This window comes from Thamnophis sirtalis, unplaced genomic scaffold (assembly GCF_051295495.1).
Source record: "Thamnophis sirtalis isolate CommonGarterSnake01/CBP01778 unplaced genomic scaffold, rThaSir2_p1.2 scaffold_2, whole genome shotgun sequence".
In the NCBI taxonomy this organism is placed as follows: Eukaryota; Metazoa; Chordata; class Lepidosauria; order Squamata; family Natricidae; genus Thamnophis; species Thamnophis sirtalis.
The window spans coordinates 85,136,414-85,152,048 of NW_028261382.1; the positions used below are offsets into that span (position 1 = coordinate 85,136,414).

The window sequence follows — 15,635 nt, forward strand, 5'->3', positions numbered from 1 at the left end:
CTCTACATGGGGCTGCCCTTGAAGAGCACCCGGAGGCTTCAGCTGGTCCAGAATGCGGCTGCGCGGGTTATCATGGGGGCACCTAGGTGCTCCCATGTTACGCCCCTTTTAGGCGGCCTGCACTGGTTGCCAGTTGTCTTCCAGGTGCAATTCAAGGTACTAATTATGACCTTTAAAGCACTCCATGGCTTAGGCCCAGGATACCTGCGAGACCACCTACTGCCACCGGTAGCCTCCCACCGTCCAGTGTGATCCCACAGAGTTGGCCTCCTCAGGGTGCCATCGGCCAAACAGTGTCGGCTAGCGACCCCCAGGGGGAGAGCCTTCTCTGTGGGAGCCCCTTCCCTCTGGAATGAGCTGCCCCCGGAGCTTCGTATAATCCCCGACCTCCGGTCCTTCCGACGCGCCCTAAAAAGTTGGCTTTTCCAGCAAGCCAGCCTGGCCTGAACAAAACAAAATAAATTATTGATCATTGTTAATTTTTTTTTTTAATGTTATTGTCAATTCTAATTGGGTTTGTTTGGGATATTCTATTTAATTTTTTTTAAACTTTTGTATTATGTGTTTCTTTTAATGTTGTACGCCGCCCTGAGTCCTTGGGAGAAGGGCAGCATATAAATCTAATGAACCAAACCAAACCAATGTAAAATCCAATACATTCATACCACTCTGGTGACAACAATCAAGCCAACCACTTTATGGGCTCCCTATCACTTTGGATTTCCAGGCCCATTGGCAAAACCACATCTTCAGGATCTTTTGACACTGTAACAAAGGGTTGTGGTGGACAATCTTATTTCTGCAGGGATGATGTTCCCCCCTGGTCACATGATTTACATTCTGATGCTTGCAACTGATTCACATTTATGACTGTTGCAGTGTCCCCCCCCCGGTCACATGATTCACATTCAGATGCTTGACAACTGATTCGCGTTTATGACAGTTGCAGTGTCCCCCCTGGTCACCTGATTTACATTCAGATGCTTGACAACTGATTCACTTTTATGACTGTTGCAGTGTCCCCCCTGCCTGCTCACATGATTTATATTCAGATGTTTGACAACTGATTTGCATTTATGACAGTTGCAGTGTCCCCCCTGCTCACATGATTCACATTCAGATGCTTGACAACTGATTCACATTTATGACAGCTGCAGTGTCCCCCCTGGTCACATGATTTACATTGAGATGCTTGACAACTGATTCACATTTATGACCGTTGCAGTGTCCCAGGGTCAATGTGGGATGGGGAAAGCCAGATTCACTTAAAAACTAAAGCTAATTTAGCAAATGCAATGATTCACTTGAGGCAAGAAAAGTTGTAAAAATGGGCCAAACTCACAGGACAAATGTTTCACTTAGCTACCTAAATTTGGGGCTCAATTGTGATTGTAACTTGAGTACTACCTGTTGTCGGCAAGAAAGAAATGGGCCTTTTCACTTTTCCAACAAAGCCAGCCCACTCATTACCCCTTTGCTGGAGCCAGAGGGAAAATGAGCCCTCTCAAAATGTTCCCACTCAGTCATCTTAAGCTTAATAGCCTGCATTTCATGGTTTTGCATCTTTTCCCTTTGAGATGCTAATGGTTATTACTTGATTAACTGCAAAAAGTAATAAAAGCTGATTTTTCCAAGCAAGCAAAATCCCTCTTAGTCATTCTGCTGAGTGGGACACAGGACATCTGCCCTGAAATTCTACCCTAGATGTGCCACTCCTCCCTTATAAATGGGTCCTAGCACCAGTTGGGAGATATCAGCATTCTGGCATTTGTGGTGCTGCATAAAAATGAGCAGCAAGGCTTCTAGTGACCTTCTAATAAGCCCCTCGTAAGGCCCCATTATCCTGTTCCCCTCCAACATTGATTAATTTAGTTAACAAGCTCTTGACTATCTCTTTAAGGCTCATCCAGCTGGAGGCAAAGGCAATTCTCGTCTTGAAGCCCAGAGAATGGGATCCGGGCCTTTCCCTTTTGTAATAATTGGCTTGCTCCATTGCCAGGTGCTTTTCTGGTATTAATGCCTCTCGAGTTGCAAGACTTCCATATGCTAACAGCCAGCTTCTGTTTGCCTGCCAGGCAAGGAAAAAATGCTTGCAAATCTGAGCATTGTTTGTCACCCTGGGGCAGAAGTTGGCCCATGGATACCCAGGTCCCATCCTTTCCCATTTGCATTCTAATAACTGAACTGCGTCCCACTTCCTTTAACCTTCACCAGATTCTGGGCCACTCTTGAATTCCACCGCCTGGAGATTCGCCAGTCCCTCCTCAAGCAGATGGCACAAACCAGCCACTTGCTCTTTATTCCAATTAAGGAACAAGTGTCTCTCTAATTGAATTTCATCCCACCAATCCGGCCAAGCCATGTTATGTAATGTTTAAAGTCCACCATTATAAAAAAAAAAAAACAGATGAGAAGAAAAAGAACCATATCTGTTCTGGAATAGAAAGACAACATGATCGTGGTGGCACAGTGGTCAGAATGCAACATTGCAGGCTAATTCTGCCGACTGCCAGAAGTTCGATTCTCACTGGCTCAGGGTTGACTCAACCTTCCATCCTTCTGAGGTCAGTAAAATGAGGACCCAGCTTGTTGGGGGCAATAGGCTGACCCTGTAAACCACTTAGAGCAGGCTGTAAAGCACCATGAAGTCTATGTGAAGTCTATGTGAAGTGAAGTCTAAGAGCCGAGGTGGCGCAGTGGTTAGAGTGCTGTACTGCAGCCACTTCAGCTGACTGTTATCTGCAGTTCAAATCTCACCAGCTCAGGGTTAGTTAACAAGCTTTTGACTATCTCTTTAAGGCTCATCCAGCTGGAGGCAAAGGCAATTCTCATCTTGAAGCCCAGAGAATGGGATCCGGGCCTTTCCCTTTTGTAATAATTGGCTTGTTCAAATCTCACCGGCTCAGAGTTGATCCTTCCGAGGTGGGTAAAATGAGGACCCAGACTGTGGGGGTGATATGCTGACTCTGTAAACCGCTTAGAGATGGCTGAAAGCCCTATGAAGCGGTATATAAGTCTAACTGCTATTGCTATGTGCTATTGTTATTGCTGTGGTTTTTGGAACCAGCATAGGTCATCTCCATGGTAGGGAAGATAGAACTGCATATGGGGGAAGGATCTCTTGAAAGGCAACACATTGGTACAGTAGTCCTTCACATGCAATCATTTGTTTAGCAACCATTCAAAGTCCCAATGGAATTGAAAAACAGACTTACAACCAGAGGTGGGTATTCAGCAGGTCCTGACCAGTTCTGGAGAACCAGTAGCAAAAAGTTTGAGTAGTTTGGAGAACCGGTAAATGCCACCTCTCGACTGCCCCTGCCCCCATCTATTCTCTGCCTCCTGAGTCTCAGCTGATCGGGAGGAAATAGGGATTTTGCAGTAACCTTCCCCTGCCAAGCCCACCAACCCATGCCATGCCCACCAAGCCACACCCACAGAACCGGTAGTAAAAAAAAAATTGGAATCCCACCACTGTTTACAACCATAGCTGCAATCCATGGTCATGTGGTCAAAAGTAGGACATTTGGCAACTGGCATGTATTTATGATGGTTGAGCATCCCAGGGTTACATGATTGGTATTTGTGACCTTCCCAGCTGACTTCCAACAAGCAAAATCAATGGGGAACCCGGATTTGCTTAATAATTGCAGTGATTTGCTCACAAATGTGACAAGCAAGGTTCTAAAATCAGGCATGATTCACTTAGAAACTGCTTTATTTAGCAGTGGAAATCCTGATCCCAGTTATGATCATAAGCCAAGGACCATCTTTATCCCAAGGGTACCATGCTGCATTTTGTTCTTTTTGTATCTGTATGCATCTCTATTCATTTCTATGCTAGACTTCTTTGTATAGCATAAAACCTTAACCTATATTTATGCTATATATATATATAGATAGATAGATAGATAGATAGATAGATAGATAGATAGATAGATAGATAGATAGATAGATAGATGATAGATAGATGATAGATGATAGATGATAGATAGATAGATAGATAGATAGATAGATAGATAGATAGATAGATAGATAGATGATATAGATATAGATATAGATATAGATATAGATATAGATATAGATAGATATAGATAGATATAGATATAGATATAGATATATAGATATATAGATATATAGATATATAGATATATAGATATATAGATATATAGATATATAGATATATAGATATAACAAATCCAAATAAAAGGAAGGCTATCAACCCTGACAAGCCAATAGCCAGTATTATTATGAGAAGCCAGGTGTTAAGAAGAATAAACAAATGTTTTCAGCATAACTGAAGTTGCCTCTTGATTGAGTGATACATATGGGTCTCTGTATAAATATTTGCATTTTGACGTAATGACACATTTTTGATGTACTAAAATGTGGTCTACAAATGGAGGGTTGACTAAAGCCAATTTGTTTTTGGTTTTTCAACATCCCCAAAGGAAGAACTACCCAGTCCAGCATTCCAGCTTTATTTTCTTCTCCATCCAACTCAAAAATATGTCCATCCATTCAAAATTCTCTCCATGCCTTTTGTTCAGCTGAAACCCCAACAGAACTCGCTTTTTTCCTGACCTCCTTGCAGTCCAAATGGATCCTTTTCAGGCCATTTGCTCCCTGCATGCATTTGTAGACTTCATGGAGCATTTGGTTGCTTGAAGATTAAAGGGAACTATCTATTAGAATCTGCTAATAGGCAGCAGTGAAAAGCAGAACAGAGGCTGGAGTTGGGTTGGAAGCTGAAAACCTGTCTTCACAAGTGGGCGGGCAGAATCTGTGCCCTACCATTTCCTCTACATAATGTTATTTCTGCCATCAGTTGCAGACACCCTTTTCCTTCAAGTCTCCATGCAATCTTTGTTCTCTCCCACACAGACCTCTGCAGCTGCTCGGCTGGAAAGTGTTTGTTTTCAAACTGGGGGTGGATGAAGGCATGGAGGAGGAGGAAGAGGAGGAGGAGGAGGGGGAGACTCATATTTTCTACCTGTGCTTATCTCCTTGGAACTTGAATGTTGTTTCTGTGGAGAAAGCAGGTAAAGAATCGGCTAGGAAGATAGGACCACAGCCTCTCAATTTTCACCTCCATGGCCATCAAAAACCAAGGAACCCAAATAGTTGGTTTTATTGGCACATTAATGATCCATCACCCTGTAAAGCTAGCATCAGTTCCAGATTTCTAAGCATGCATCAGGAAAAATATGTTCCTCTACTTTCAGGCCAAAACACATTGAAATTGCCAGGAACCCTATCTTTTCCACCCCAAAGAAAAATTACCTGCTCTCCAAGCATTTTCTGAACTATGAGGATGATAATGACATGCTGTGTGCATTTCAAGCCACTTGTGTTCAAGATTGCTCCGCTAGACATTACTTGTAATTAGGTCCCACTTCAGTAGTTGCGTTGAGATAGGTCAAAAAAGTGCAAGAAAATGCAGGTAAAAGAAGTGGATTATTAACTTAGTTGAGCCCAGCTTACAAAATCTTTTGAAACAAAAAGCTCAGCGGGAGAAAAATTGTTTCTGCTGGAGGAAAAGGGCTCAACACCTCATCTCCTTCTGGCAATTACCAGATTGTTATCAGCCCCTCCCAAAAGCTGATGTTTGCTTTTTTTAAATTACATGTTAATTGCAAAATATGGATAATGTGTCTACCTGAAGCTTGGGTTGCCCCCCTCCCCGTCTACTCCATCAGTATTATGAATTACCTGCCATGCAAAATGTTTGTATCCTACAGGTGAAACTCAAAAAATTAGAATATCGTGCAAAAGTTCATTTATTTCAGTAATGCAACTTAAAGGGTGAAACTAATATATGAGATAAGACTCATTACATGCAAAGCAAGATAGTTCAAGCCGTGATTTGTCATAATTGTGATGATTATGGCGTACAGCTCATGAAAACCCCAAATCCACCATCTCAGAAAGTTAGAATATTACATGCAATCAATAAAACAAGGATTGTACATAGAACAGTATCGGACCTCTGAAAAGTGTAAGCATGCATATGTACTCAGTACTTGGTTTGGGCCCTTTTTGCAGCAATTACTGCCTCAATGCGGCGTGGCATGGAAGCTATCAGCCTGTGGCACTGCTGAGGTGTTATGGAAGACCAGGATGCTTCAATAGTGGCCTTCAGCTCTTCTGCATTGTTTGGTCTCATGTCTCTCATCTTTCTCTTGGCAATGCCCCATAGATTCTCTATGGGGTTCAGGTCAGTCGAGTTTGCTGGCCAATGAAGCACAGTAATCCCACAGTCATTGAACCAAGTTTTGGTGCTTTTGGCAGTGTGGGCAGCTGGAAAATGAAGTCAGCATCCCCATAAAGCTCGTCTGCGGAAGGAAGCGTGAAGTGCTCCAAAATCTGGTTGACAGCTGTGTTGACCCTGATCTTAATGAAGCACAGTGGTCCAAAGTCCTGTTGCTCCTTGGTCCAAAGTCCCCTTTTCTGATGAGAGCAACTTTTGCCAAAAGCACCAAAAATTGGTTCAATGACTGTGGGATTACTGTTCTTGATTGGCCTCTCCATTCTTCCTCCATACTCTGGGTCCTTGGTTTCCAAATGAGATGCAAACGTTGAATTGTGCTCATCTGTCAGAGCACTGGTCTTTAAATGCCTTTTTATGTGATGCAAACTAGTGTGAATGTTGTTTGTTTGGCTACTTCTGAGTCATGGTCTGACTTCAGACTTTTTGATTGGCTGGCTGTTGTTACTGAGGCATGGTCTTTGGTTTTAAGTACTGTCTGTGTGATGTTTTCCACCAATAAAATGTCTGTTTATTGTCTTATTGGTGGAAAATCAGTCAATAAATATTGACATTGATCCAGTCCACGAATCACTGAGAACGAAAGAACTGCATCAACCGCGATGCCGAAGATAGCATTTAAAATGAACAAATAGGCACCCCACTACACAACAACAAAATCACAACCATCAGCTTACAAGAAATCAGACCATGTCTCAGTAACAACAACCAGCCCTTCAAACCAGGGGTGGGTTTCAAAACTTTTTACTACTGGTTCTGTGGGCATGGCTTATTTTGGGCTCCCAAGCCCAATATGCATCGCATTTTGGCCCTCCCCAGCCCCAGAAACACTTTGCAGGCCAAAAATGGGGGTGGTTTTGGCAAAAATTGGTACATTTTTGGTGAAAATTGGCCAGGCAGAGCACTGCAGAGTGCTTCTTGGGGCTGGGGAGGGCAAAAATCTGATGCATGGAGGCCAAAAACTATTTTTTCTTGTTTTCCTCCTGAAAATTTAGGTGCGTCTAATTGTCTGGTGCATCTTATAGTCTGAAAAATATGGTACTGAAAATCAAAGACCAAACAGTCCGAAATCAGACCGTGACTCAGAAGTAGCCCAACAAACAACATCCACCCTGATTTGTATCACATAAAAAGGCATTTAAAGACCAGTGCTCTGACAGATGAGCACAATTCAAAGTGCACTGATGATGTCTCCTCCAATAGTGATGAAATGTTTGCAACCAAATTGCCAAGCTGGGAGCTCAAACCAACAGCCCAAGTGGGATATGAATCTAATAAATTAAAGAATTGATTAAAAAAAATAATATGGTGGCCTGAAATGTTTTTTTAAAGAGTTGCTTCATGGCAGGATGCTTCATGTATGCAGAAACCATTGTTGCCCATCCGTGATAAGAAACTTCCAATTGTTAAATGTCTAGATACTTGCTGTCATCCAGGTCATGGTTGTCCCAAAGGTGCTTTTTCAAAAGGCAAATAGACTTTTCCTTAAAGACATTTCACTTGTCATCCGAAAAGCTTCTTCAGTTCTGACTGAAGTGAAGTCAGTTCTGACACTTCGTCCGAGCTTCTTGGATGAGAAGAAGCACAAAGACTTCAAGGAAAAACAAAGTCCAGTTGCCTTTTGAAAAAGAACCTTTGGGACTTCCAGGTGTTGCAGACTTAAAACTTCAAAAGCTCCAGTCACTGTTGTAAACCACAATTGGATATCTTGTGGGTTCCATCACTTCCTTGTTATTTTTCATCATTTACCCTGCTGAATTTGTAAATCTGCAATCCTTTTCCTCGTGCTTGAAGGCATTGCAATTTCTATCCTGCAAGTCCACAATGCAAGTTCACAGTGTCTTTTGATTTGGAGCAGACTTATTAGCTGTCTTTCTCTCATTTAGTCTCATGATTGTTCTTTTTTTCTCATCCTCTCAGGATAGCTGCTTTTCAGCACATCAAGGCTTCGGCTATGACCACACCACCCTTGCCTCCCAGCAGTCAGAACAACCTCGTAAAAACCAGTCCTTGGACAATATCCCTCGGACAGTCTCTCTACTTCTCTATTCAAAGTTATAATCATGGGAAGCGTCAGTAGCCTTATCTCTGGACACAGCTTCCACAGTAAGCATTGCCGGGCCTCTCAGTACAAGTTGCGTAAGTCATCCCAGCTGAAGAAGCTGAACAGGTACTCCGATGGTCTGCTGAAGTTCAGCTTCTCCCAAGAAGCGGGCCACAACAAGTCCAGCTCCAAAGGCAATAAGAACGAGGACTTCTTTTACATCAAAGTGAACCAGAAGGCACACCGAACAGACTATGCACCACTCTCGGGTGGTGAGCTGGAAGGTCAGGCTGGGACAAGCAGCAATGATTACAGTACTCCAACACCCTCCAAAGTGAAGCCAGGCTCCAAACAGCTGGAACTAGTGAGTTGAGTTAAACTTGGTCATTATAATTAAGGTGTAGGGAATTGGTATCCCCAGACTTATGTAAGATTCCTGGGATCTCCCATCCCTTCTGTAGACTTCAGAGCCCTCGTTAATCAGGTTGTTTGAAAATTGGAAAACCAATTTCCAAGTATTTTTAAGACCCACATGGAAACTCTAGGACCTAAAGTGGCCATATCAACATTAAAAAATCAAGAAAAGTTTTGCAGTCTTTACTCTCCAAACTATATTAAGGGCAGCCTCTATATAGAAAGGTCTCTTTTGGTCTTTTGAATCAAATGATGAAGTAATGTGGGATATCCTCATATTTGTCCCATGGGTCAGTCTGTCATTCAAACAATACAAGCTGACTATTGAATTAACTGGTTTTCTAGATTTGTATAATAACCTGAATCTTTAATTTAAATAGATGGGCTAGATTTACACATAATATTCTAGGCAGTTAAAAAAACTTTTTAAAGCTACGTACTTGACACAGCGTGTTGTGTAAACGCAACTGCTTCATTTTAGAAGATTTTAGATATAAAATTTAAATTTTATATCTAAAATTTATAAGGGGGGGGGACTTCCAAAAATGTAAGGGTGAAAAACTTAAAAATGAACGTGAAAACAGCATTGCTTCCCCATTCTCATCCAATCAAAATCAGGCACAACCTGTTATAACACGTAGGAAGCCAGTGGAAACTCCCATGATAGTACAAGAATTCCTCACGTTACAAGCACAACGGTGCCTGTCCATCATGGTTATAACTTGTGATGGCTGTAACTCTACAAATGGCCATAAATGCAGTGCAGTTGCTCAACACCCATGCAGTCACTTGAGTGGAGTGGGCAGGGCTGACCATCGCAACTTCAAAATTGGGTTGCAAGTACTTTTAGGAAAGGCCATTGTAACTTCAAACCAATGCTAATCAGTAAGTGGAGGCTTACCTCTTTATATATATAGGAGACTGCATTAACTATTCTCTTCTTCTGCCCAGGCTACAGAGAAGAGTGTGGCAAGGGCCACTGCTTTCAAGCCAGTTCTCCCTCACTCAAACACAGTTCTCCATTCTTCTCCTGATCACAGCAATGCTGCTCAGCAGTTCCCAACCCAAGACAAAGTCAAAGATCCGGAGAATAAGCCTGCTCTTTGTTCTGGAGGACTTTCAGATTCGGGGAGAAACTCTATGTCAAGCCTGCCAACACACAGTACAGCCAGCAGCTACCAGCTGGACCCTCTGATTACTCCTGTTGGCCCCATCAACCGATTTGGAGGCTCTGCTCACAACATCACTCAGTGTGCCATCCTTCAGGAGAGTAACATGATGAGTTTGAAAGCTCTGTCTTTCTCTGACGGGGGCACCAAGATCCTGAACCCAGGCAAGTCTTCCACTCATCCCCATATGACTGAGAACAGTGTTTGTGTTCGTTCACCCATCTCCACGGAGGAGTCCGCCATTCAGGAGCTGGAGCAGAAGCTGATGGAGCGGGAGGGTGAGCTGCAGGAGCTCCAGTGCAGCTTTGAAGAGAAGGAGATCGCTTCCTGCCAAAACTATGAAGAGAAGCAAAGGCGTTGCCGGGAGGAGATGGAAGGGCTGAAGCAGAAATGCAATAACAAACTGAAGCAGACATCGCAGAAGAACCAGCGAGCGCAACAACTCTGGCAACTGCAGGTGTTCCAGCTGCAGCAGGAGAAGAAGCAGCTGCGGGAGGAGCTGTCCAACTTGATGAAGGAGCAGGACCTTCTGGAGAACAAGCTGAGGACCTACGAGAAAGAGAAGACCACGTTTGCTCCCGCACTAGAAGAAACACAGTGGGAGGTAAGACTACTGCACCTTAGTAAAGGGGGGACTTGTTCCAGTCTTCTGTATTGTTTAGTCAAAATTAAAGATAAAGGTAAAAGTTTCCCCTGTCTGGTCATGTCCAACTCTGGGGGCAGTACTCATCTGTATTTCTTAGCTGAGGGAGCCAGCATTGTCCAAAGACATTTCCGTAGTCATCTGACCAACATGACTATATGCCAAGGTGTATATAATATACAGAACACTGTTACCTTCCCACCAAAGTGGTACCTACTTAGATACTCATATTTGCATGCTTTCAAACTGCTAGGTGGACAGGAGTTGGGCAAGGATGGGAGTTCACCCGGTCGTGTGGTGCTCAGGTCTTGAACCCAGGCTGTCAGCTTTCCAGCTGACAAGCTCACCATCTTCAAACTCTGAACCATCATACTCCCTTAGTCAAAATGAATACCGGTCTGAAAATGTCTTTAGGGGAAAACCAGGATGTACGATGGTGATGCTAGATGGAATTCCCGAAGCAAAGATGTCACAGCCTTTGAATTGCCATACGTTCCCTGCAATGGTATTTTAGATAAAAGTGTAACAAATTGAAAGTTTCCTTTGAATGATTTTGTCTAGCGATCTATGTTTGTGTCTCTGATTTTAGAGACCTTCTCATGCAATGAGATTGTTCCCCCAGCTGCAAAGAGACAAAAGGGCCTTTTCTCTTTCATTAGGGCGATGCCTTCCACTAGCTTCAGCTTCATAGTTGATCCCTGAAGAGATGTAGTCTTTGACCTGAAATAAAGATACTCCATACTTAGCACCACCATACTTAACACTTTAGCATGCAGCAGATTGAATTGCAATACAATCTAGATCTCTGGCAGGTGGATATCTGGATGTGATCCTGATTCTAGTTTTCTTACAGGTTTGTCAGAAGTCTGGTGAGATCTCTCTCCTGAAACAGCAACTGAAAGAATCCCAGTCAGAGCTGAACAGCAAGACCAATGAGGTCCTCAATCTGAAAGCTCAGCTGAAGGACCTCCGGGCCAAGATGGAACTGTTGGAGATTAAAATTCAGGATTTGGAGGATTCATTGCATGCCAAAGCCAGGGAACTGGAGGTATGTGAGAATGAACTCCAACACAAGAAGAATGAGTCAGAACTACTAAGGGAGAAAGTGAACTTGCTGGAACAAGAGATTGCAGAGTTGAGAACTGAACTGACCATCCTCAGGGAGGAGATGAAATGTGGTGTGGTTTCCATGGGCCTGGAGGAAAGCATGGTGGAGGATGCCCAAGTCCTGTGGAGAGAAATAGAGAAGCTAAAAAAAGAACTGCAGGAGGAACAGAACAGCAACAAGCAGATCACAGTCAACTTTCAGCAGGAACGACAAACATGGAAGGAGGAGAAAGAGAAAGTGATCCAGTACCAGAAGCAGCTGCAGCAAAGCTACCTTCACATGTACAAAAGAAACCAAAACCTGGAGAAGATGCTTCAGCAGCTGGCTGCTGGGGAGGATGGTAAAGACCCCTTAGATCTTGATCTCCATGGAACTGATGTCCCTTATGAGGACATTATTGCCACTGAAATCTAAATCTGAAGGGTGCTGTGGTTTGCTGCCCACTGCAGAAAGATCTCACTTGGGGTTATGTGTAACTTCACAGAGCACTTTTAATGGTGGTCCTTGTCTGGCCAAAACAAGTCACCAGCCATTGTCCATGCATTTCCACTCCCAACTTCTTTATCCAGGTGTACCTGACTGCTGCTGTAGGGCAACTCATTGAGAAAAGGGAAGAGAAGAATTCCCAACTGACTTTTTCTCTCACGACATGATCCAACATAAGAGCAGCTTTGGTGGAAAAGATACAAGAACCTCTGAGCCATTAATAATATGAGATAAGACCTGCTTGTATTCTAAGACCCTCTTAATTCCCCCGTGAGAGGACTCTGGGGAAAAGCACACCCATTAAACTTTTAGTTTATGGAAGAGTGACTTGCACATCCAGCAAGAGTTGGTCATCATGGTCCTCAAGGGTAACCAGTTGTTCCATCTTTGCAGAACATGGTGTGTTCCACTGGAATATTTAAGCATCAGATGGAACGATAGTAGCATTGTTCCATCATTTGTCTGCAAAGGACGTGCCTCCTTCAGAAATGATGGGCTAATATTGTAGAGTCCCAGAAGCCATAATTTGTCAGTCAGCCACTGGATCTTCATCCTTTACCTTTCTTTTAGTGGTTGCCTCCCTTTTCTGAACAAGCTGAAGTTTGGGAGAGGTATATTTTTATTTATTGTGTGAGTGCACATGTCTATAATGGAGATGGATTTTGAAATGCTCTTGTGTTTTTGAACAGGAATGTTCAGAGTTGTTTATTTAAAATGTGAATATTTGTACGTATGTATTATTGTTTTGCAAATATCTGTCATTTATTTTTCCACATTTCCTATTTTGACCTGGAGAAAAAAACATATTGGGTCTTCTGAGCTGATTGTGTCTATAGATATAATTGGAAATATAGGTTTGCCTCAAAGTGATGCTTTCTTTAGAAACATGCTAGCTTCCATTCCATGTTTTAAAAATTAAAAACTGTTTTACAAAGTAAATGAGGTCATGCAAACAGCTTGGAGGGAACCAAGGAATATACTGTATTGGCAGGCATATAACTTTATTTACTTAAAGCATACATCTTGCAAAAAATCAACACCAGTTCAAAGCAGTCAACAACAATAAAACTATTAGTAAACAATTTTCAAATATGGTACTGTGTTTCCACAAAAATAAGACAGGATCTTATTTTCTTTTGACCTCCGAAATAAGCACTTGACCTTATTTCCATTGAGGTCTTATTATTTTTGAGGTGCAGAAGGTGGGGAGCATGGTCACCTCATAGCTGCTGCTGTGTTGCAATATTTTTGGGAAGGGCTTATTTTTTGGGGAGGGCTTATTTTAGCACATGTGCTCAAAAGCCCAATTGGGCTTATTATCTGGGGAGGGCTTATTTTCAGGGAAACAGGGTATCAATTCCTGCTATATTGAGGAATTAAGAGAAATGATTAAAAGAAGAAACATCAGTAAAATTGTTATAACTACAGTAAAACAACAATATAGGTATAGACTGCCTTACTAAACAGAAAAGTTTCTTTCTTACTTCCAGAAGTTTTAAAGAGGGGACCAAGAACAAGGTCTTGTTCCCTGTCAATTTTGAAATTGCTACCATACATGATAAACCATAATAAACAAGTATTTATTTGACTCCGTGTTCAGTATTTTTGGATACTTAAGACTCACTCCCTCACCTCCAGCCCCAAAACAAAATAGCCAGGAAGAGAATCTTGAAAAAATCTTTTTCTCAAGATCTGATTTCTGTTTAGGTAGCTTTGACCTTCTCCTTCCCACTGAGGAGTAATGTTCCTTGTAGAGTTAATAATGATCTTCACAGCATTTGGTCTAAAAGCGATTGAAAATATGGCTACCATCCTATGCCAGGGACAGCTTAAGAAAGCTGAACAGCAAAGGCTCATGTCAAAGTAGCTACTAAAGGGCAGCCAAATTATTTTGGCACCTGACACAAAAAAGAACCTTGTTAGTATAATAATAATACAACTCTGCTCCCCCATTGTAACAGTTTTAGATGCTAATGTGACATCAGAAATGGACCATCTCACCACCATGTCATGCTATTCCACAACAATCTTCCTTGTGACCTTTAGAGAAACCTGCCATGAAACATCATGTACAATAAAATGCCGTATCAAAAATAGAAATGCAAAAAGGGGAAAGAAAAATCTGGCCTCAAACAAAGAGAAATTAACAAGCGTTTAGAACTTAAATAGCAATAGCCTTTTTACTGCCGCCTGAAAAGATGCACGGTTGAGTTCTTTGATTCTGGAAAAAAAAATACATACCTCAAAGCCACATTTCAAAGGTTAAAATCCAGGGACAGAACAGATACTTTTCATGCAGAAGGTCTCAAGCTTCACGTTCAATCCCTGGTATCTTACGGTAGGACTTATAAACATCTCTTTAAAATGCAGACCTTGAGAGAAATACAGAATTTTGTGGGGGTTTAGCTTGGTGGATCTAACTTCCTGTGACTGTATAGTGAGGAAACCCGATAAGCATTCATTTTTGTAATGATTTCAAAACATTGGTTGACTACCCAATTCTTTTCTACTGTTCCTGTGAAATAGGAGAACTTTATATGACCGCAAACAGCAGCACCCCAATCCTATCCATATTCAGGAGATTCTCACATTCTCTAAATCTTGCCTTAACTAACATTGTATCGGGTGAGCAAGACCAAAAGCATTTTTCGCTTTGTTCTCAGCACCTTTTGAACTTTGAGAAGCTCAAAGTCCCAAAATGTTGGAGAATTTCCAAAATGTCAGAATGTATGACTTTCTTCCATTCAAAGAGAATACATGCATTGCATCTTGCATTTGTGTTTGCAAATCTTTTGTCTTGCACGCAACCAGCATCCCTGGGATTTGCCCGAGTGACTAACAGTCCTGTTTCTTTATGTAGCTACAAACTACAAAAACACTCTCCTGTCACTGCATATTAAGTCTAACAGCATTTGTTACCCTCTGCCTGCCAATCAGCTAATTGGGTTTGTGCACACATGCTTCTGATTAGCAAAATTTGCATTGTTAATTGCAGTTTTAAGCACCAGCCCTGTCCCTGGTAAAACACCCAATGGTGCCCAGGGAATTAATTATCTCTGGATGGGAAAGAATCTGGATGGTAGTAGTCATTTTCCTGCTGAGCTGATAAAAGTTCTCCATTCTGTTTGCTCTTCCACTCATTTTGCATTGGGGCAGGAACCCAGCTATTGGCAGGCACAATTAAAAGGAGGTGTGGTTTCCAAAAAATAATCTGTCTCCTCCCCCCCTTCTGTGGTGAACTGTTTGGGGATAGGGAAGAAAAAATGGATATCACTTTTAATTGTAAGAAGTGTTAGTTGGTGTCCTGCCCACTGGTCTGATTTTGTCAGTAAACATACAGTATATTAAAGCCCTTAGCACAGATCCAAATTTTAGAAAATCATCATGAAGCCAATGAAGTGTACTCTCTTTTCTCTGTCTTCAAATTCTGTCAACAAACTCAAGTCTTTGTTCTCCTGGCCCCAAGTCAAACCCCAAGAAATCTCTGCTAACCTACATATTGT

General features: G+C 42.2%; 1 protein-coding gene across 2 annotated transcripts in view; it reads left to right on the forward strand.

The window, feature by feature from the left end:
* LZTS1 (leucine zipper tumor suppressor 1) overlaps nucleotides 1-13,720 on the forward strand; it is a 36,364-nt gene extending 22,644 nt beyond the window's left edge. For both annotated transcript variants that reach the window (XM_014055718.2, XM_014055717.2), the window contains exons 2-4: nucleotides 8,189-8,676; nucleotides 9,678-10,499; nucleotides 11,392-13,720. In XM_014055718.2, coding sequence (XP_013911193.1) covers nucleotides 8,332-8,676; nucleotides 9,678-10,499; nucleotides 11,392-12,060 — 1,836 coding nt within the window. In that variant the 5' untranslated portion in view covers nucleotides 8,189-8,331 and the 3' untranslated portion in view covers nucleotides 12,061-13,720. The remainder of the gene's footprint in view (nucleotides 1-8,188; nucleotides 8,677-9,677; nucleotides 10,500-11,391) is intronic.
* Nucleotides 13,721-15,635: the final 1,915 nt, after the last annotated feature.